The sequence below is a fragment of the Capra hircus genome, chromosome 27, assembly GCF_001704415.2.
Source record: "Capra hircus breed San Clemente chromosome 27, ASM170441v1, whole genome shotgun sequence".
Lineage (NCBI taxonomy): Eukaryota > Metazoa > Chordata > Mammalia > Artiodactyla > Bovidae > Capra > Capra hircus.
This window is the reverse complement of record NC_030834.1, coordinates 42,075,732-42,098,663: the sequence shown is the minus strand read 5'-3', so window position 1 is coordinate 42,098,663 and position 22,932 is coordinate 42,075,732. Positions and strand designations below refer to the sequence as shown.

The 22,932-nt window shown below is 41.7% G+C and overlaps 1 protein-coding gene across 1 annotated transcript in view; it reads right to left on the bottom strand.

The window, feature by feature from the left end:
* The window catches only part of CSMD1 (CUB and Sushi multiple domains 1), a 2,085,346-nt gene that overhangs the window by 336,297 nt on the left and 1,726,117 nt on the right, over nt 1–22,932 (bottom strand). Inside the window, 1 exon segment of the mRNA XM_018042044.1 lies at nt 19,976–20,132. Coding sequence (XP_017897533.1) covers nt 19,976–20,132 — 157 coding nt within the window.

Here is a 22,932-nt window from a genome sequence, read left to right as displayed (position 1 = left end):
TCTGACAAGACACAGATGTCTCTGAGATTCCTATCATCCCATGAATGAACCTTACAAAAACAATATCTATGACTTTGACAAATATAATAATTATTACTTTGTTTTCCCCTAAGCAGAATGGAAAAAATTCTGTCATCACTCTTTCCATAAAACGTTAGATTTTATAGCATTCGGTGATATCATCTGTCAGCCTCCATTTTATTTCACACTCAAGTCATATGCTTTTAGTTTAGTCCTTGTGATTAAATCATTTATGTCATTCTTCACTGAGTCCTTTTGTCTTTCTCAAAGAATTGGTGACCAATAACATATTTAATTCTGAAAGAGGGAAATAGCAGTGCATATCAACTATCAAACTGTCACAAAATACAAGGAATTATACATTACAAAATCAAAAAAAGTTCACAGAACTAAAACTCATGGAAAATGATGAAAAGCTATCTAGAAGCTGTTCCTAGACCCACGAGCATGCAGGGGCTTCTGTAGGGTTTCAAGAACCATGACGGGGGTCACCAGAGTGAACTGAGATCCTAATTAGGCTGTTCTCATAAGGGCAGAGAAGCAAAGCATGTCATGGTTTCACTGAATTTTTAAAAAGCATTGCAACAACTAATGTTTTAGTCTTTATGATGCTATACATGCTAAGAAAACCCAGACACGGTATTAAAAAGCAGAGATATCAAAGGTCCCAGATGCAAGAATTAGACCACAAGGAAGGCTAAATGCCAAAGAACTGATGCTTTTGAACTGTGGTGCTGGAGAAGACTCTTAAGAGTCCCTTGGAAAGGAAGAAGATCAAACCAGTCAATCCTAAAGGAAATCAACCCTGAATATACATTGGTAAGACTGATGCTGAAGGTGAAGCTCTAATCCTTTGGTCACCTGATGGAAAGAGCTGACTCATTTGAAAAGACCCTGATCCTGGGAAAGAATGAAGGCAGGAAGAGAAGAGGATGACCAAGGATGAGCTGGTTGGATGGCATCACCGACTCAATGGACATGAGTTTGAGCAAACTCTGGGAGATAGTGAAGGACAGGGGAAGCCTGGCATGTTGCAGTCCATGGGGTCACCAGGAGGAGCTACCCCACGTCCAAGGAGTGGTGGCTGCAGTGGCGCAGGAGGGCTGAGAGGAGCTACTCTACCTTCAAGGTCAGGAGGGGTGGCCGTAAAGAGATACCCTTCGTCCAAGGTAAGGAGCAGTGGCTGCGCTTTGCTGGAGCAGCTGTGAAGAGATACCCCACGTCCAAGGTAAGAGAAACCCAAGTAAGACGGTAGGTATTGTGAGAGGGCATCAGAGGGCAGACACACTGAAACCATACTCACAGAAAACTAGTCAATCTAATCACATGGACCACAGCCTTGTCTAACTCAATGAAACTAAGCCATGCCCGCAGGGCAACCCAAGACAGGCAGGTCATGGTGGAGAGGTCTGACAGAATGTGGTCCTCTGGAGAAGGGAATGGCAAACCACTTCAGTATTCTTGCCTTGAGAACCCCATGAACAGTATGAACAGGCAAAATGATAGGATACTGAAAGAGCAACTCCCCAGGTCAGTAGGTGCCCAATATGCTACTGGAGATGAGTGGAGAAATAAATCCAGGAAGAATGAAGGGATGAAGCGAAAGCAAAAACAGTACCCAGTTGTGGATATGACGGGTGAAGCAAGGTCTGATGCCATAAAGAGCAATATTGCATAGGAATCTAGAATATCATGTCCATGAATTAAGGCAAATTGGAAGTGGTCAAACAGGACATGGCAAGAGTGAACGTTGACATTCTAGGAATCAGTAAACTAAAATGGACTGGAATGGGTGAATTTAACTCAGATGACCATTATATCTACTACTATGGACAGGAATCCCTTAGAAGAAATGGAGTAGCCATCATGGTCAACAAAAGAGTCCAAAATGCAGTACTTGGATGCAATCTCAAAAACGACAGAATGATCTCTGTTCATTCCCAAAGCAAACCATTCAATATCACAGTAATCTAAGTCTATGCCCCAACCAGTTACACTGAAGAAGCTGAACAGTTCTATGAAGACTTACAAGACCTTTTAGAATTAACACCCCCAAAAGATGCACTTTTCATTATAGGGGACTGGAATGCAAAAGTAGGAAGTCAAGAAACACCTGGAGTAACAGGCAAATTAGGCCTGGGAATACGGACTGAAGTAGGGCAAAGGCTAATAGAGTTTTGCCAAGAGAATGCACTGGTCATAGCAAACACCCTCTTCCAACAACACAAGAGAAGACTCTACACATGGACATCACCAGATGGTCAACACTGAAATCAGACTGATTATATTCTTTGCAGCCAAAGATGAGAACCTCTATACAGTCAGTAAAAATAAGACCAGGAGCTGACTGTGGCTCAGATCATGAACTCCTTATTGCCAAACTCAGACTTGAATAAAGTAGGGAAATCCATTAGACCATTCAGGTATCACCTAAATCAAATCCATTATGATTATACAGTGGAAGTGAGAAATGGACTAGATCTGATAGATAGAGGGCCTGATGAAGTATGGATGGAGGTTTGTTACATTGTACAGGAGACAGGGATCAAGACCATCCCCATGGAAAAGAAATGCAAAAAAGCAAAATGGCTGTCTGAGGAGGCCTTACAAATAGCTGTGAAAAGAGGAGAAGTGAAAACCAAAGGAGAAAAGGAAAGATAAAAGCATCTGAATGCAGAGTTCCAAAGAATAGCAAGAAGAGATAAGAAAGGCTTCCTCAGTGATCAATGCAAAGAAATAGAGGAAAACAACAGAATGGGAAAGACTAGAGATCTCTTCAAGTAAATTAGAGATACCAAGGGAACATTTCATGCAAAGATGGGCTCGATAAAGGACAGAAATGGTCTGGACCTAACAGAAGCAGAAGATATTAAGAAGAGGTGGCAAGGATGCATAGAAGAACTGTACGAAAAAGATCTTCACAACCAAGATAATCACGATGGTGTGATCACTCACCTAGAGCCAGACATCCTGAAATGTGAAGCCAAGCAGGCCTTAGAAAGTATCACTATGAACAAAGCTAGTGGAGGTGATGGAAATCCAGTGGAGCTATTTCAAATCCTGAAAGAAGATGCTGTGAAAGTGCTGTACTCAATATGCCAGCAAATATGGAAAACTCAGCAGTGGCCACAGGACTGGAAAAGGTCAGTTTTCATTCCAATTCCAAAGAAAGGCAATGGCAAAGAATGCTCAAACTACTGCACAATTGTACTCATCTCACGCACTAGTAAAGTAATGCTCAAAAGTCCCCAAGGTAGGCTTCAGCAATACGTGAGCCGTGAACTCCCTGATGTTCAAGCTGGTTTTAGGAAAGGCAGAGGAACCAGCGATCAAATTGCCAACATCTGCTGGATCATTGAAAAAGGGAGACAGTTCCAGAAAAGCATCTATTTCTGCTTTCTTGACTATGCCAAAGCCTTTGACTGTGTGGATCACAATAAACTGTGGAAAATTCTGAAAGAGATGGAAATACCAGACCACCTGACCTGCCTCTTGAGAAACATATGGTCAGATCAGGAAGCAACAGTTAGAACTGGACATGGAACAACAGATTGGTTCCAAATAGGAAAAGGAGTACGTCAAGGCTGTATATTGTCACCCTGCTTATTTAACTTACATGCAGGGGGAGTCTGGTGGGCTGTTGTCTATGGGGTTGCACAGAGTCGGACATGACTGAAGTGACTCAGCAGCAGCAGCAACAGAGTACATCATGAGAAACGCGGGGCTGGAAGAAGCACAAGCTGGAATCAAGATTGCCGGGAGAAATATCAATAACCTCAGATATGCAGATGACACCACCCTTATGGCAGAAAGTGAAGAGGAACTAAAAAGCCTCTTGATAAAAGTGAAAGAGGAGAGTGAAAAGTTGGCCTAAAGCTCAACATTCAGAAAACTAAGATCATGGCATCCAGTCCCATCACTTCATGGGAAATAGATGGGGAAACAGTGGAAACAGTGACAGACTTTATTTTTTTGGGCTCCAAAATTACTGCAGATGGTGACTACAGCCATGAAATTAAAAGACGCTTACTCCTTGGAAGAAAAGTTATGACCAACCTAGATAGCATATTCAAAAGCAGAAACATTACTTTGCCAACAAAGGTCCATCTAATCAAGGCTATGGTTTTTCCAGTAGTCATGTATGGATATGAGAGTTGGACTGTGAAGAAAGCTGAGCACTGAAGAATTGATGCTTTTGAACTGTGGTGTTGGAGAAGACTCTGAAGAGTCCCTTGGACTGCAAGGAGATCCTACCAGTCCATTCTAAAGGAGATCAGTCCTGGGTGTTCTTTGGAAGGAATGATGCTAAAGGTGAAACTCCAATACTTTGGTCACCTCATGCGAAGAGTTAACTCATTGGAAAAGACTCTGATGCTGGGAGGGATTGGGGGCAGGAGGAGAAGGGGACGGCAGAGGATGAGCTGGCTGGATGGCATCACCGACTCGATGGACATGAGTTTGAGTGAACTCCAGGAGTTGGTGATCGACAGGGAGGCCTGGCGTGCTGCAATTCATGGGGTCATAAAGAGTCGGACACGACTGAGTGACAGAACTGAACTGAAATATCTGGACACGACTGAGTGACTGCACAGCAACAACATACTAAGAAGGGAGCAAGATGATAAAATATCCAGTTAGAAGACAAGAAACGTCGCTCGCATACTCATGTATATCTCGAATTTGCTCTTGACACTGAATAAATTGATTAAGGAACACCCATATCACTTTCCTCTATTAAGATGGTCAAAAAAGTCCTTTGCTTTTTCCTCCCTGTGAAAACAGACACAGATTCATGTCTGGTATTTAGGGCAGACTCACCATGAGGCAGTCAATGATAGGAGGGTTTCAGTCTCTTTGTTAAACAGACTCAAGCCCAAGCTTTACTTCTTAGAACTGCTGTCAAGTTTGGCCTCAAATAGTTTTCTTTTTTTAAAAAATTATTATTTGATTATTTTATTTATTTATTTAGTATTATTTTTTTTACTTTACAAATATTTTCTTAATGAAATTTTATAAGCATTAAACATTTCTGGGGCTTCTATTCCCTGGTGGCTCAGATGGTAATGAATCTGCTTGCAATACAGGAGATGCAGGTTCAATGCAACTTCCCTGGGTTAAGAAGTTTCCCTGGAGTATGGTATGGGAACCCATTCCAGTATTCTTGCCTGGGAAATCCCATGGAAAGAGGAGTCTGGCAGGCTACAGTACATGCAGCCTCAAAGCCTCGGATATGACTGAGCAACTAACACTTATACTTTTGATGTTTATCTAAAAATGTATCAATAAAAACAAAACTTTCTAAGGAAAATCATGCATTGTATGCTTGGGTTGGGAGCTGGGAACTGTTTTTTTAATGTGCATTCCCAGAGATGCTTTTCTTCTTCATAAAATGTTCATCTTATTTTACAATAAATACACAGTTCTTTGCAGGGACTAACCATCTGCATCTTTCTCTGTTGGACTCCTTTTTCTGTTGAGATTTTTCATTGAAAGTCATTTTATTTTGCAAAGTGCATTATGCATAAGCTTTCCTTGCAAAATCAGAGCAAAAATATGATTTTCAGAATTCTTACAAGAAGGTGTAAGTTTATTAGAAATGTATGGAGAAGGCTTGATATTTTGATAGGCAAGGTTTCAAAAAATGCAATCACATAAACATATTATCATTTGCAAGTCATGCTATGAACAGTTTTCTCTGTTTATAATACCATCTTTTTCACAGCACAATAAAGTTTTAGTATACAATTTAATTTTTACTCAACATATAGACCTTTTAATAATATCAGTTTGAAGCCTAGTAAAAATTATCTTTTCTTTTTTTTCTTCACAGGTGAGAGTTGCTTTGCTGTACTTGATAAGACTTCATGGGATAAATGTTTTAATAATAACCCCCAAACTAAAGTAAATCTAACCTAGGGATAATAAAGTTAAGGGTGCATAACTCATTTTTTTCTGAGAATAGACTAAATTCACAAAACAGCTGCCTATTATTTTATAAAACCTTTATAAAATTATCCTCTAGTTAACTGGAAAATCAAGTAATACTAGTCACATTTTCCAACAGTTTCATCTGCTGAGTTTTTGAGCAATTTCTAGCTCCATGAATCTTCACTTACAAATTATAAATCAGCACTCTAGTATCTCGTGCTACTGCTGTTGCTGCTGCTAAGTCACTCAGTCCTGTCCGACTCTGTGTGACCCCATAAACGGCAGCCCACCAGGCTCTCCCATCCCTGGGAGTCTCCAGGCAAGAACACTGGAGTGGGTTGCCATTTTCCTCTCCAGTGCATGAAAGGGAAAAGTGAAAGTGAAGTCACTCAGTGGTGTCCGACTCTTAGCAACCCCGTGGACTGCAGCCTACCAGGCTCCTCCCCACTGGATTGGGGTGCCATTGCCTTCTCCGAGTATCACATGAGCAGACACCAAAGCAGCAAGATAGATTTGCCACAATCTTAATCTTCATTGAAAAGAAGTAAAAAGCTGTTGTGCGGACTTACGTGCAAGTTGGTTATTTCCTAACCCCGTACCATACTTTCCCCTCTTTCCCCTCATTTGCAGCACAGTTGTAAATAAGTTTTAAACTACCCATTGAACCAAACACTGTTTTGACATGATTTTCTAGAACATAAAGACTGAAGATGTGATAAATACTATTCTTAGAATAACATGATAGGTTGCATTAGAAAAACAGCAATGCTTACAAATATTACAACTAAGATGTTTGAGAAATTTGTGAATGTCTTTGTTATACACAAACTTGGCCTGAACTTGCTTTTAGAACGGCAAATTAGCTCGTATGGAATTTCAAAAATCTAGTTATCAAAAAAAAAAAAAAAAGCAATTACGACATGAGTGCATCATTGTCCACCTAAATATCCTTCATGGTCAGGGACTTAAAGCTACTAGAGGAATCTCAATCAGAAATAGGCAGATCTCACCACACACACAAAGATACAATTATGTGAGGTGAGAGTGGCATTAACTGAATCTTATTGCAATCACTTTACAATGTATACATGTATCAGATCATCACATTGTTCACCTTAAACTTATTATGTGCCAATGACATCTCAGTAAAGCTGGAAAAACCCCAAATAAATACAGTGACTCCTAAAGTAACTGGGTGAAGATGGGCAGGATGAGGGACACCCGTAAACTACATACACCCACTTAGGATACCACCCAACGCTGGAGAATTAGCTCCTGTTATCAATCCATGGTCTCAAGGTCTTCAAATTTCAGCCTCTGATTTATCCTATTCTGTACCTTCAGCTCTGTTCCCAGTAACTGATTGCTCACTGTGTCTGTTTACACGTCATACTTGCAAAATTTGTGACTTGTTTTGAAGTATGAAGGTGACGATGCTTAGTATTTCATTATTGGCTTTGAGGATATATTCACACTCAGAGCTGTGGTGTCATTTATAATAGTGTATTTAGTGTTGGCGTCATTTTAATTCTATCAGCATGTTAGAAAAATCCAGATGACAGCTGAGGCTCTGGGCTCTGATTTTCGCTTCCACAGAATATGATGTGGGTTTTTAGACTGAGAGTCATGCACCTCCGCCTCCTAACCAACTTTGGCAAACAGGGTGAATGAGGGGCGATGGCCTCAGAGGCTGGAGTGGAGGGGACGGAGGGGACATTCTGTGCAATGAACACATCCTTTTCTTCCAGATTCCAGTTGTAGGAGAACTCTGGGGTTTCTCTCTTGGATTCTCATCTCAAATAGATAATTCAGGGTTGGGGGTAGGCTGAACAATTTTAGGAAACCAAAGAAGGGAAATTACTCAGCCACGAGAGAGAATTGGTTGCGGGGCAGGACAGGACAGACCCAGTTTCTTATTCCCAAACTGAACACAGTCATCTGCAAACTACGTGGCCTCGGTGCGGGAGGGTCTCTGGGTTCTGGGCTGTGAGGTCTGCTGGTTCTCAGCGCTGCCCAGTGCAGCTGTGCCCCTAAGGCCCTGACTTCCTGGAACAAACACTCTCCACCCCTTTCTTTTTAATAAATACAGTGTCCAAAGGGGCTGTGTGGACCAGAGCAGCCCCACCCTGCAGGTTCCTGGTTCACCTTCAGCCTCTCAGAGCTTCTTTGGAATGTTCTTCCTCATCTGTTCCCTCAAGCTCCTTTGTCTCCAGTGTTTCACAGATGTCCCTGACCATGGGTTGCCTGCTCCACAGCCTATATTGTAAACGTCAGAAACGAAGACATAAGGCTTGCCACAGCTAGTGGGGTGAGTCCCCCAGGGAAGCTAACAGGTTGCCTCTTAAAGGATGGATGGCTTTGTCAGGTCACACACCTCGCTCTCTACCCTAAATAGATTCATCTCACTGGGGGGGTCTTGAGACTTATGCACAACAGTAGAATGTCGCTTTCCTTGTTGAAAACAGTAGATGACAAGGACACAGAGAATGGACATGCAGACACAGGGGGGATGGGGAGGGTGGGGCGAATTGAGTAGGTAGTATTGACATATATACACTACCGTGGGTAAGACAGGTGGCCAGTGGGAAACTGCTGCACGGCACAGGGAGCTCAGCTCGGTGCTCTGTGATGACCCAGAGGGGTGGGAGGTGGGGGTAGCAGGGATGCCCAAGAGGGAGGGGGATATGTGTACTACAGACAGATACGGGCTTCCCTGGTGGCTCAGCTGGTAAAGAATCCACCTGCAATGCAAGAGACCTGGGTTCTATCCCTGGGTTAGGAAGATCCCCTGGAGAAGGGAATGGCTCCCCACTCCAGTACTGTGGCCTGGAGAATTCCATTGACTGTATAGTCAACGGGGTCACAAAGAGTAGGACATAACTGAGCGACGTTCCCTCACTCACTCTATGTGGATATATACATACAGCTGGCTGACTTCACCATACAACAGAAACTCACACAACACTGTAGAGTAACCATCCTCCAATTACAAATAAGTAAGTAAAGATGTAAAGCTTAATCAATCAACACAAAATAAAAACAAATAAAACAATGAATGGAGTCAGTCCATGTACTAGAATTCCTCTGTCAACACAAGCTGCTATCTTTCTACTGGGAGAGTCACACTGACACCCTCATCCTGTTGAGAATTTTGACTGATAACCATGGTGTGAGAGCAAGGGTCATTCATTAAATGAAGTCGGTCACCTGAAGGGAGGGCAGCCTACTCACTCCATCTCCACACCAGCACTGTTTTCCCAGGGGGTAACACTCTAGAATCTACTCGGTTAGGCTTCTGAGCCAGACACTTCTCAGTGGGGAAGGGCTGGGGTCACTAAAGAACTTCCATTTTCAAGGCCCATTAATCTGTCCTTCGGTGACTACTGACTATCCCACACCACCCTCCCAAGGCATCCCTCCTTTTGCTTCTTTTTCTTTTAAAAGATATGTACAATATGCAATCTGACTACTTCATTTATAAGTAAAAATGAGTGCATATTTCTGCTCTGTCCCGTTATGTGTTATTGTAAAAGTCAGCATGTAGCTTCTCCTCCTTTACTCTCAGAACACCCACGGTTAGTAATAGCATAGACAGTGCTGAGGTTGTTATCATCCTCTTCTTTCAATCCTAGACTTCTATTGATTTTGTTCCTCCAGTACTATTAATAATGGCCTAGCTGTCATGTTGACCAACACCTCTGACTAGCTTTCAAAGGTGTCCATAACCAGGTTCCTGCAGCTCATTTTGTTTTCCTTGTTCTCCTCATCATTCATCTTCCTTTCTGTTCAGACGTTTGTATTCATTATCTCATGAGCTCAAAGATAACATTCAACTCTACACATCTGTAATCGGTGTCCTTCCATGCAAATATAGGTCAACAATTTATCATATGCTAAGTGACTCTGGAGGTGATAACAGAAGATGAAGTTAAGATTACCCCTCTTGAAAACCTCACCTTCTATTGGTAAAAACAAAAGATACAGAGAAAAAATGTACGGGGCCTGGGGGATGCAGGAGGGCAGATGATTCTCAACAGCAGAGCAACCTTTACACAAAAACTAGCATTTAAGAATGATCTTAAGGAATGAGGCAAAGGGCATCTAGCATGAGGGAAAGAAACGTCTGGAGCCTTCTAGGAGTAATGCAGCTTTCAAAGATCTCTCTCCTTGCTCTGGAAAATTAGATCTGCCATGGTGCTGGCGGTTCAGGCACTGAGTTGTGTCTGTCTCTTTGCGACACCATGGACTGCAGCCCACCAGGCTCCTCTGTCCATGGGATTTCCCAGCAAGAATACTGGAGTTGGTTGCCATTCCCTTCTCCAGGGTATATCTGCCATAACCACAAATAAATATAAATGTAATACATATTTATTTGTGAAATAAATAATGGAATTCCAGTTGCACTATTTCATATCCTAAAAGATGATGCTGTTAAGGTGCTGCACTCAATAGGCCAGAAAATTTGGAAAACTCAGCAGTGGCCACAGGACTGGAAAAGGTCAGTTTTCATTCGAATCCCAAAGAAACACAATGCCAAAGAATGCTCAAACTATTGCACAATTGTACTCATCTCACATGCTAGCAAAGTAATGCTCAAAATTCTCCAAGCTACGCTTCAACAGTATGTAACCCATGAACTTCCAAATGTTCAAGCTAGATTTAGAAAAGCCAGAGGAACCAGAGATCAAACTGCCAACATCCCCTGGATGTTCAAAAAAGTAGGAGAGTTCCAGAAAAACATCTATTTCTGCTTTATTGACTATACCAAAGATTTTGACTGTGTGGATCACAACAAACTGTGGAAAATTCTTAAAGAGATGGGAATACCAGACCACCTGACCTGCCTCTTGAGAAGTCTGTATGCAGGTCAAGTAGCAATAGTTAGAACTGGACATCGAACAACAGACTGGTTCCAAATCAGGAAAGGAATACGTCAAGGCTATATATTGTCACCCTGCTTATTTAACTTATATGCAGAGTACATCATGCAAAATGCCACACTGAATGAGGCACAAGCCTCAGGTTTGCTGGGAGAAATATCAATAACCTCAGATACACAGATGACACCACCCTTATGGTAGAAAGTGAAGAACAAAAGAGCCTCTTGATGAAAGTGACAGAGGAGAGTGAAAAAGTTGGCTTTAAGCTCAACATTCAGAAAACTAAGATCATGGCATGGATCCCATCACTTCATGGCAAAAAGATGGGAACAATGAGAGATTTTATCTTTGTGGACTCAAAAATCACTGCAGATGGTGACTGTAGCCATGAAATCAAAAGATGCTTGTTACTTGGAAGAAAAACTATGACAACCTAGACAGCATATTAAAAAGCAGAGACATTACTTTGCCAAAAAAGGTCTGTCTAGTCAAAGCTATGGTTTTTCCCAGTAGTCATGTATGGATGTGAGAGTTGGACTATAAAGAAAGCTGAGCACCAAAGAATTGATGCTTTCGAACTGTGGTGTTGAAGACTGTTGAGAGAGTCCCTTGGACTGCAAAGAGATCAGACCAGTCAATCCTAAAGGAAATCAGTCCTGAAGATTCATTGGAAGGACTGATCCTGAAGCTGGATCTCCAATACTTTGGTCACCTGATGCGAAGAACAGACTCATTGAGGAAGACCCTGATGCTGGGAAAGATTGAAAGGAGGAGGAGGAGGAGGGGGACGACAAGATGAGATGCGTGGATGGCATCACTGATTCGATGGACATGAGTTTGAGCAAGCTCTGGGAGTTGGTGAAAGATATGGAAGTCTGACATTCTATAGTCCGTGAGGTCACAAAGAGTAGGACATGACTGAGTGACTGAACTGAACTGATAGTGGCCACAGGACTGGAAAAGGTCAGTTTTCATTCCAATCCCAAAGAAAGGTAATGCCAAAGAATGCTCAAACTACTGCACAATTGCACTCATCTACCATGCTAGTAAAGCAATGCTCAAAATTTTCCAAGCCAGGCTTCAGCAATACGTGAACCATGAACTTCCAGATGTTCAAGCTCGTTTTAGAAAAGGCAGAGGAACCAGAGATCAAACTGCCAACATCCGCTGGATCATCGAAAAAGCAAGGGAGTGCCAGAAAAGCATCTATTTTTGCTTTATTGACTATGCCAAAGCCTTTGACTGTGTGGATCACAATAAACTGTGGAAAATTCTGAAAGAGATGGGAATACCAGACCACCTGACCTGCCTCTTGAGAAACCTATATGCAGGTCAGGAAGTAACGGTTAGAACTGGACATGGAACAACAGACTGGTTCCAAATAGGAAAAGGAGTACGTCAAGGCTGTATATTGTCACCCTGCTTATTTAATTTATATGCAGAGTACATCATGAGAAACGCTGGATTGGAAGAAACACAAGCTGGAATCAAGATTGCCAGGAGAAATACCAATAACCTCAGATATGCAGATGACACCACCCTTATGGCAGAAAGTGAAGAGGAGCTAAAAAGCCTATTGATGAAAGTGAAAGAGGAAAGTGAAAAAGTTGGCTTAAAGCTCAACATTCAGAAAACTAAGATCATGGCGTCTAGTCCCATAACTTCATGGGAAATAGATGGGGAAACAGTGGAAACAGTGACAGACTTTATTTCTCTGGGCTCCAGAATTACTGTAGATGGTGATTGCAGCCATGAAATTAAAAGACACTTACTCCTTGGAAGGAAAGTTATGACCAACCCAGATAGTATATTCAAAAGCAGAGACATTACTTTGCCAACAAAGGTCCATCTAATCAAGGCTATGGTTTTTCCAGTAGTCATGTATGGATGTGAGAGTTGGACTATGAAGAAAGCTGAGTGTCGAAGAATTGATGCTTTTGAACTGTCGTGTTGGAGAAGACTCTTGAGAGTCCCTTGGACTGCAAGGCGATCCAAGCAGTCCATTCTAAAGGAGATCCAACCAGTCCATTCTAAAGAAGATCAGTCCTGGGTGTTCTTTGGAAGGAATGATGCTAAAGCTGAAACTTCAGTACTTTGGCCACCTCATGCAAAGAGTTGACTCATTGGAAAAGACTCTGATGCTGGGAGGGATTGGGGGCAAGAGGAAAAGGGGATGACAGAGGATGAGATGTCCGGATGGCATCACCAACTCGATGGACATGAGTTTGAGTGAACTCCAGGAGATGGTGATGGACAGGGAGGCCTGGCGTGCTGCAATTCGTGCAAAGACTTGGACATGACTGACTGACTGAACTGAACTGATATATATATATATATATATATATATAATATATATATATATATATATATATATATACATACATATAATTATATGTGTATGTATTTATATATGCATCTATTTATGTGTTTGTATATATATGCTGCTGCTTCTGCTGCTGCTGCTGCTAGGTCGCTTCAGTCATGTCCGACTCTGTGTGACCCCATAGATGGCAGCCACCATGCTCCCCCATCCCTGGGATTCTCCAGGAAAGAATACTGGAGTGGGTTGCCATTTCCTTCTCCAGTGTATGTATGTATGTATGTATGTATGTATGTGTGTATATATATACACATATATATATATACACACATATATGTCACATATATGTCTTAATCTTGGGATATTAGAATCACATATTATCCTGAAGGAACTATAGTTTTCTTGGAGAGAAGAACAGACTCACGTAAAGATGAAATGTAGTAAGGGTCAAATATATTAGGGGTCAAAAATCAAAGGATTTTGACATATGGTTGATGGGAATCAGGGCCAAGATCCAACTCCTGCAGTACCTCCTGCTGGTCCATCCCATATTTGAGAATGTGACGATGTAGTCACATTTCTACTGACCAGGTTTCAACAAGGGTGACACCTGACTATACTAAGCTATTTATCCTTGAATAGGAATCATGGCTGTTCCTTTCTCTGTCTCAGTACAGTCTAGACATCCAGTACGCAAGCACTGCATAGGCAGTCTCTGATTAACTGGCAAACAGACCTATCAAATTGACCCAGAGTAACAGCTCTAAAACACAGTTCTTTCACAACACCCCCAGAGAGCAAGAATTTTTGTTGAATTGTGACTGAGTTTTGTTTACTCCCCTTTATTTAAATCAGTAAATTGTATATGGCCAGAGAATCATGTGGGAGACTGTTTCTGAGGAGTGTCTATTCTGGGAACATCCTTTCAGAAATCAAAAGGGGTCAATATATTTTTTAAAGAATTCTGAATTCAACAAGGATTTTTTAAAATTTCCAAATATTTTTTCCTTCAAAAAATATTTGCTGAAATATTTAGAAGACATAGCAATCCATTGCAATATGACTTTTCCTGACATTTGAAGAATGTTATAATAACTGGAATAAAACAAAATGCTTATGTTAAATAAGGAGAAGCTCTTATTGCCCTGAGAAAGCTCTGCAGAATCTTTGTGCCCTGCAGAATACAGTGTGAATAATGGAGATCCAGTCTAAGCTTTTTACACTGCAGATCAGACACCTGTGTGAAGTACAGAGGGGAATTAAAAAACAGCAGCCACACTTCTTGATCTGGACAAGCTTATGGGTTATGCTTCTATTTGACATAATTGCAGCATTAGAGGGCTATAATCTATTATGAAAATGGACAAATCTGTAAGAAAACACAGTGTTTTTATTTTTGTTTTAAAACCAGATATTGCTCTCTCAGCTGTACGCTGCTCTAATTTTCTACTCAGAAAGCGGTACTTGCTCATTAAGTCGGCACTAATATACTTATTCCTACTTGTCCCAAAGATGCCTGGCTTTCCTCCCTTGCTAGTGCCTTTACATATATAAATATCAGTCAATTAATGGGGATCTCATCTGTGAGATCATCTGAAATATTTTAAAACAAGGCCATTGACAGTGCTGACCTTTGTTGAAAAGACCTGGATGGGATCTAGGCTGCAACAACCTGTTTGTGGATGTTTCAGCAAAGCACTTACATATTTGGAAAATTAAAAGTTTCTAACTTATGAAGGAGAGTTATGGGGGCTATTTATCAAGACCCGGAATTGTCAAGATGGTAAAATTACAAGGTACTGGGGAGTATGCTCTAAATATTAAAGGATATACAAATATGATTTGTACTCATTTGAAAACCTTCAAGACGTTTATTAAGCTATATATTTACTCTCTGTTGACATTTTCTAATCCACTTGTGTGTAGATTAATTATGGACTTGAAACATTTAAATATGAACGTTTCCTTAAGTAATGCAATTAACTAGCAAGAGGCAATTACAAAAGTCTTTTGAAAATAGTTGAAAGTGTCTTTCAATAGCCTTAAGCTTTAATAATTTGCTCAAAACGGTTTTCAACCATTTATTCTCCTGGACTCCAAAATCACTGTGGATGGCAACTGCAGCCACAGATTAAAAGACACTTACTCCTTGGAAGAAAAGTTATGAGAAACCTAGACACCTTATTAAAAAGCAAAGACATCACTTTGCCAACAAAGATCCGTATAGTCAAAGTTATGGTTTTTTCAGTAGTCATATACAGATGTGAGAGTTGGACCATAAAGAAACTGGAGCACCAAAGAATTGATGCTTTTAAACTGCGGTACTGGAGAAGACTCTTGAGAGTCCCTTACAGCAAGGAGATCAAACCAGTCAACCTTAAAGGAAATCAACCCTGAATATTCATTGGAAGGACTGATGCTGAAGCTGAAGCTCCAACACTTTGGCCACCTGATTTGAAGAGCCAACTCACTGGAAAAGACCCTGATGTTGAAAAGACTGAGGGCAGAAGGAGGAGGGGAAACAGAGGACGAGATGGTTGAATGACATCACTGAATTAATAGACATGAGTTTGAGCAAACTCAAGGAGATACTGAAGGACAGAGAAGCTTGGTTTGCTGTGGTCCACTGGGTTGCAAAGAACTGGAAAGACTTAGCAACTGAACAATAACAACAAAATTATTTCCAAACCACCTTTCAGAGATGAAGAGTTGATCAGGGTATTTAGTCATATTGAATGAGCTTGGAATTTCATAGTTCAGTTCAGTCGCTCAGTCGTGTCCAACTCTTTGTGACCCCATGAATCACAGCAAGCCAGGCCTCCCTGTCCATCACCAACTCCTGGAGTCTACCCAAACCCATGTTCATTGAGTTGGTGATGCCATCCAGACATCTCATCCTCTGTCGTCCCTTTCTCCTCCTGTCCCCAATCCTTCCCAGCATTAGGGTCTTTTCCAGTGAGTCAACTCTTCACATGAGGAGGCCAAAGTATTGGAGTTTCAAGTTCAACATCAGTCCTTCCAATGCACATCCATGACTGATCTTAATTACTGAGTGTCTAAACCTAAGAATTTAAAGAGCAATTAATAATATTTTGATTATAACCATCAGCACCATCCATTCTATATTATAAATATCTTTTTTTTTTTCCATCTGGCAGTGTGTTCTAGCTCCAGGAAAATCTTGGAAACAAGACTTATACCCAGGGAGCATCTGTAATATTGAAGTGAAGTGAAGTGAAGTCGCTCAGTCGTGCCCGACTCTTTGCGACCCCATGGACTGTAGCCTACCAGGCCCCTCCATCCGTGGGATTCTTGAGGCAGGAGTACTGGAGTGGGTTGCCATTTCCTTCTCCAGGAGATCTTCCCCACCCAGGGACTGAAGGGGAGGGCAAAGAGGGAAACAGGCAGGAAAGAGAGCTACTCCCATCAAGTTGATTTGACTAACAGCTGAATTAATGCTGTCACCAATATTTCTTTCTTACTCTTTTAGAAAGTTTGTGCTATAGGGAGGGAGGAGGGAGGGGGATTCATGATGGGGAACACATGTATACCTGTGGAAGATTCATGTTGATGTATGGCAAAACCAATATAATATTGTAAAGTAATTAACCTCCAATTAAAATAAATAAATTTATATTTAAAAAAAAAGTTCACATAATTGGAAAGTGCCCATGAATAGATCCATGGCTTCAAATTTTCTCAAAGTTACTTAGAAATGGGAGGAAAAGCAAAAGTTCTAACAGACTGGAGAGTGACATGGAGACCCAGGGACAGACACCACGAGCTGGCTGGAGGGACTGAGAATAACACACTGAAGCCACTCTTCTTGACCAGGGAAGGTGAGCATGACACACAGATGAAGCCTACAACCACTAATGGCACCCCAGTCACAGGATTTTAGGGTATATGGGCTTTCTTCAATGCCACTTGGAAAATAAAGGGAAAGTCAGAATTCTTGAAACAGTTCAGTAGCCCCCATCTCAGTGATAAAGAAATAAAGTGACTATAAACTTCAGCAGGTGTGAATCTGCTTCCTGATGTCTCTTGCATGACCATGAGACTATATGAAATGAATGTTCATAAATTTAAAATTACTGATCTCGTACATGCACCCCAGTGTTCCCTCTAGCACTGTTCACAGTAGCTGAGGCATGGAAGCAGCCTAAGTGTTCATTGACAGAAAAATGGACAAAGACGACGTGGTCCATATATACCGCAGCATTCACTGGAATTTTACTCAGCCATTAAAGAGAATAAAACGATGCCATTTGCACACCATGGGTGGACCTAGAGATCGTCATACCGGGCAAAGTGAGTCAGACAGAGAAGCAGAAATGCCGTGTCACTCCTTATATGGGACATCTAAAAAGAAGAGATACAAATGGACTTACAAGATAAAAAGAGACTCCCAGACTTAGAGAATAAACTTACGGTTGCAGGGGGAGGGTAAGGCGAAGGGGCGCTTAGGGAGTCTGGGATGGACGTGTACAAACTGCTAGGTTTAAAATGAATAACCAACAGGGACCTACGGTATAGCACAGAGAGCTCTGCTCAATGCTATGTGGCAGCCTGGATGGGAGGGGAGTTTGACAGAGAAAGGACATTGTATATGTGTGGCTGAGTCCCTTCTCTCTTCACCTGAAACTATCACAACATTGTTAATCAGCTATGCTCTAACATAAAAAGTTTCTTTTTTAAAAAAAAATAAATTATCTTCTTTGAAATTGTTAGAGAGAAAATAGGATGGGGTAACCAGGGTTGAGAAATAATGTGGTATAACGTATCACACATGATACATTTCTATGAAACTTAGTAACCGCCACACCAGGGCGGAGAAGAGAGAGGACCACGGTTTTCAGCTCTTCGCTGACAAAGCATTGTAAGAAGCACGATTTGTCAGAGAAGCTAACACAATATAAGAGGCGGAGGAAATCCAGGTGTCCTGGAGCTTGCCCTTACTCCAGGAAACTCAGAAAGTTACCTGGAGAGTATTCACACTATTCTCCTTCTCTAGTACCCATGTTCCTCTAATCTGCAAGACCAGGGTAAGAGCTAGGAAGTGAGTATTGACACATACAAGCAATAAGTTACACTTGATGAGCATTTGATGAAAAACCCGCAGCAGGAATAAAAAGAGATCAGGCTGGCTTACATTTTATCTGCAAGCGGAGCAAACTGGCTTGACAAGAACTCTTTGAAACTTTTTTGAGCATGAAATTCTGAAAAGTAGAATTCTAGTAAACAAAAATTATAATCATACATTTATTTTGTAATATAATTGCTAGCAATTTATTTGCATACAATATAACTAATATGGTTTCACTTCATGGAGTCTTTTAAATGGTTATTTTTATGAAAGTGAAACATTTGCTTTCTCATCATGTCCCTGAGACTGTAATTCTGTTTTTCCCAAAAGGCTTATAATTCTTCAAATGCAATTTAACCTACCAAGGGGGATTTGAGGCAATTAATCTTCCTTTAGGGCATCTGGGTTAGCTTTGTGTCTGGGGTAGTTATTATCTTTTTCAGGCCTTCATTTGCTCATCTATCAGATAAAGGAATCAGTCTTGATAATCATGAACATACTTTCATGCTCAAAATCCAAAAATTTTAATTTCCTATGTCATAGTATTTGGTATCACAAAGATTTTTAATCATTAAATCAGTGAAGAATTGCGCTGTCTTACAGATTTTAAGCATTTTAGTTAATTTATTACTCAATTTTAATTAGTTACCCATACCAAATAGCTACATTTTTAACTTTCTTTTTCTTTTAAAAAAGCCATTTCCATATTAACTTATATTAATTACATTAATAGGGGACACAAAAACACTGCTTAAAACTGTGAGCTACATAGACTTAGAGAACAATCTTATGGTTGCCAGGGGTGAGGGGTGGAGAGACGGGATAGTTGGGGAGTTTGGGATGGACAGGTGCACAGGGCCACATTTAAAGCGGATAACCAACAGGGACCCGCTGTGTAGCACAGAGAACTCTGCTCAGTGCTGTGTGGCAGCCCGGATGGGAGGCGAGTTTGGGGGAGAATGGGCACACACACACACACACACATAGGTGTATGGGTGGATCCTTTTGCTGTTCACCTGAACTATCACAACATTGCTAACTGGTTTATACTTTTTTTTTTTAAGTTAAAAAAACAAAACAAAACAAAAGTGTGAGCTACAGATCCAATCCTGGTTCTACTGACTCATTACCTGATAACTTGGACACCTGCTGCAATTACTTCTGTTTAGTTTTCTCATAGGAAATTATTTGTGAGAAGAAAGAGCTTAAAACATAGAGTTGAGATACACTCACCCATATGTGTGTACCTGTGTATTTATATGTATAAATTATTTATTATATTTTACACACATGTAATCTATCTTCCAGAATGTATAGAATGTAATAGATTTAACAGAAAAGTATCAATGTGTCATAGGCATTCAAAGACTATTACTATTAGTTGTATCATTCATTCAAAATCTTTCATACATACGTCTATGAATTTTTGTCAGGTGCGTTAAATCACAATCACTTTAACCCTAATATCTCTTCAGTGTCATGATATTTTCTTTTCACGTACAGCCATGTTAAGAGAATATGAATATGCCTAAATAAATATGCTTCAAACTCCTGCTTCTGATAATGTGTCTAAATTTACTGCCTGTTGAACAATTCACAGAATTAAACAGTGATCCAAAAACACAGGAGGGGGCCCAGGAAAAAAAAATCGATATTTAGAAGGTATCATATTAGTGAAGTAACAGCTGTATCCTGAGAAAATAAAAGTAATGTGAAAGGGTTAACCTGCACAGCACTTACTGGTGTAGGTGAGCTGAAAGCCCTGGTCCGTGTCGGATCCATTGGAGTTGAACTCCAGCCACAGGTGGTTGGAGGTGCTGTTCAGGACGAGCCCCACCAGCTCGTTCCTAGTGAAGGCACCCAGGGGCCGCGACGAGCTGTCTTTTCCATCATAGACCTGGGGAGAACCCACAGCACAAGCACCCTGGTCACTGAGTTCTGTTCATATGCCAGCAATTTTAACAAGAAATCCAAACTTTGAAACACACGATTTCATACAACTCTTTAGAAAGCGACACAGTTTATAGAAAGCTGAGTGGACACTGCCAGACCATCATTTTTTCTCCAAGTTTTACCTTTACATTAAAGACAAAAGATTCCACTTGTGCCCAGGTCGTTTATCTGCATCAAGCTGAGTTCTCTCTGTTCATGCAAAATGGAATCACTAGCCGTCCGCACCTCCCAGGTCCAGGGGCTGCCATATTCTCTCCCTCCCAATCCGCGTGCAGAGTTTGAAAGCACGTGTCGCAGTTCACTGGGGATGTCCTCTCTCCATCGGAACATGTCACAGGATGTGGCACCGGAGCTTTGTCCCGCTTTCTCATCCCTGTGCCTGTGGTGACTTCAGCTTTGAATCTGCCCTAACAGAGGAACTGGTGTCTGGTCTTGCTCTGAAGCACTTGGTGACTGACTCTGTCTTTCTAGGTTGTACAGCCTGAGTGGACACCCTGAGTGTCTGGAAGGCAAGTGACCGGGCTTGGTTTTGAGTAGACATCATGGGTGAGGGACAGGAAAGTGTGAAACTGTAAGTCGTTCAGTTGTATCTGACTCTTTGCAACCCCATGACCTGTACACTGCCAGGCTCCTCGGTCCATGGGATTCTCCAGGCAAGAGTACTGGAGTGGGGAGCCATTTCCTCCTCCAGGGGATCCTCCTAACTCACAGATTGAGCCTGGGTCTCGTGCACTGCAGGAGGGTTCTTTACCATGTAAGCTACCAGGGAGGCCCCAAGGGAGATGAAGTGGTGCCTTCTCAGGTCCACACTGGGAGTACAGGGGTGCCAGCCACATTGCCCCAGTCAAACAATCTTAGGGCATGGACAGAACCCTCCTAATGCCGGAAAAACTGTGTTTACATTCTAGTGGAATTCAGCATTGAGCCCTCACACCATCAGTAAGTGGTCAACACTGGAACACTTATGGGAGAGGCTCGACCACTTGCCTCTTGGAACATCATGAGTGCTCATAGCAAGGGACCACTGGTACGGATGTGGGCTTTTTAGAAGAAAGAATGCAAATGTATCACATCATACTGGAGAACATCCAGCTTTTCTCGATGAAAAAGTCTTAACTAAATAAAGCTTATCACAGTGCTTGGTAGCCACCCCCAGGGCTGTCTAGTTCCCTCACAGAGATTAACTCTTCCTTTTCCTCTCCCATCGCTCTTCTGATGTGCATGGAAACCACGAATGCTGCTTGACAGACTGACATACAGGTTCACACACTCCTAAACGGAGAGGACACATTTGGAAGAACTAATTTTATGGTTCATGATTGGATTGCATTTTAATTCAATACTCTCATGCTCGAGTAGGAGAATCAAGTACCCTTTACTAGCGTCAAGTTAGTACTGGACAAATCATTGCTTGGCTTAATGCACATGCTTTAGTTTCTGACAGCCAGATTATAAAGACTTTTAAATCCAGAGCATTCTGGCTGAAAAATAGTGTCCAGGCCTCTCCAGCAAGGTCTTATGTTACCCCACATGCCATGTAATTCTCTGTGATTCACAAGAATCTGTAGAGAGGAGGGGCATTAAAGCAGATAAACACACACCTAGGTCTAGTCCTCAAAGCTCTGAAGCATCATTTGCTGGTCACCTCCATTGATCCTGGCTTGTGTGAGTGCTTCTCTGAGATTTAATAGCTCACATAGACAGTGAATAGTGCCCAGGACCCTCTCATCTACAACCACAAGAACTGACCCACTGCCATGCTGAACTACAAGCTTCTGCAGAAGAGTAATTCTGTTTTATCTGTCTACATCACCAGCAATTAGCACTGGGCTTGACAATGAAAATCTCTGAATGAAGAAGAAACTGACAAGTGTGGATATTATGTTGTCAGTTCTCTCAAGTTGAAAATCTGGATTCATGCTTCACATGCATCACAAGCAACAACCCAGACAGTGTTGGAAGGCAAAGGCATTGACTTTTAATGCCAATGAAATCAGTGATGAGCAATTTTAGCTCAAGATAACACTTCCTAGTGTATTTCCTCATCTACAAGCAGCTAGAATCAAAGTGTCCCTTTCAGTCATTAGGAAGAGGTTCCTTGGGTCTCACATTAATGCAGGACTGTAACTAGTTGCACTACAAAATCTCGTCAGAGCTTGACACATAATCAACACCATATGCTCTGCATGGAACAAGCCAAGGGAGTAGAAGAGTACCAGTTAGAAAACATCGCAAGGAATCCTGGAATGACAATGCTGAAACCAGCCCTAGGCCTGCAGGTGCTACCCCCGCCCCGCCAGAGCTCTTTCCAAAACTAACCTCTCTCTACGTATTTAACCATGGCATTCTCCTTCAGTTCAGTTCAGTTCAGTTCAGTTCAGTCGCTCAGTCGTGTCCGACTCTCTGCGACCCCGTGAATCGCAGCATGCCAGGCCTCCCTGTCCATCACCATCTCCAGGAGTTCACTCAGACTCACGTCCATCGAGTCTGTGATGCCATCCAGCCATCTCATCCTCGGTCGTCCCCTTCTCCTCCTGCCCCCAATCCCTCCCAGCATCAGAGTCTTTTCCAATGAGTCAGTTCCTCGCATGAGGTGTTAAAAGTACGGGAGCTTCAGCTTTAGCCTCATTCCTTCCAAAGAAATCCCAGGGTTGATCTCCTTCAGAATGGACTGGTTGGATCTCCTTGCAGTCCAAGGGACCCTCAAGAATCTTCTCCAACACCACAGTTCAAAAGCATCAATT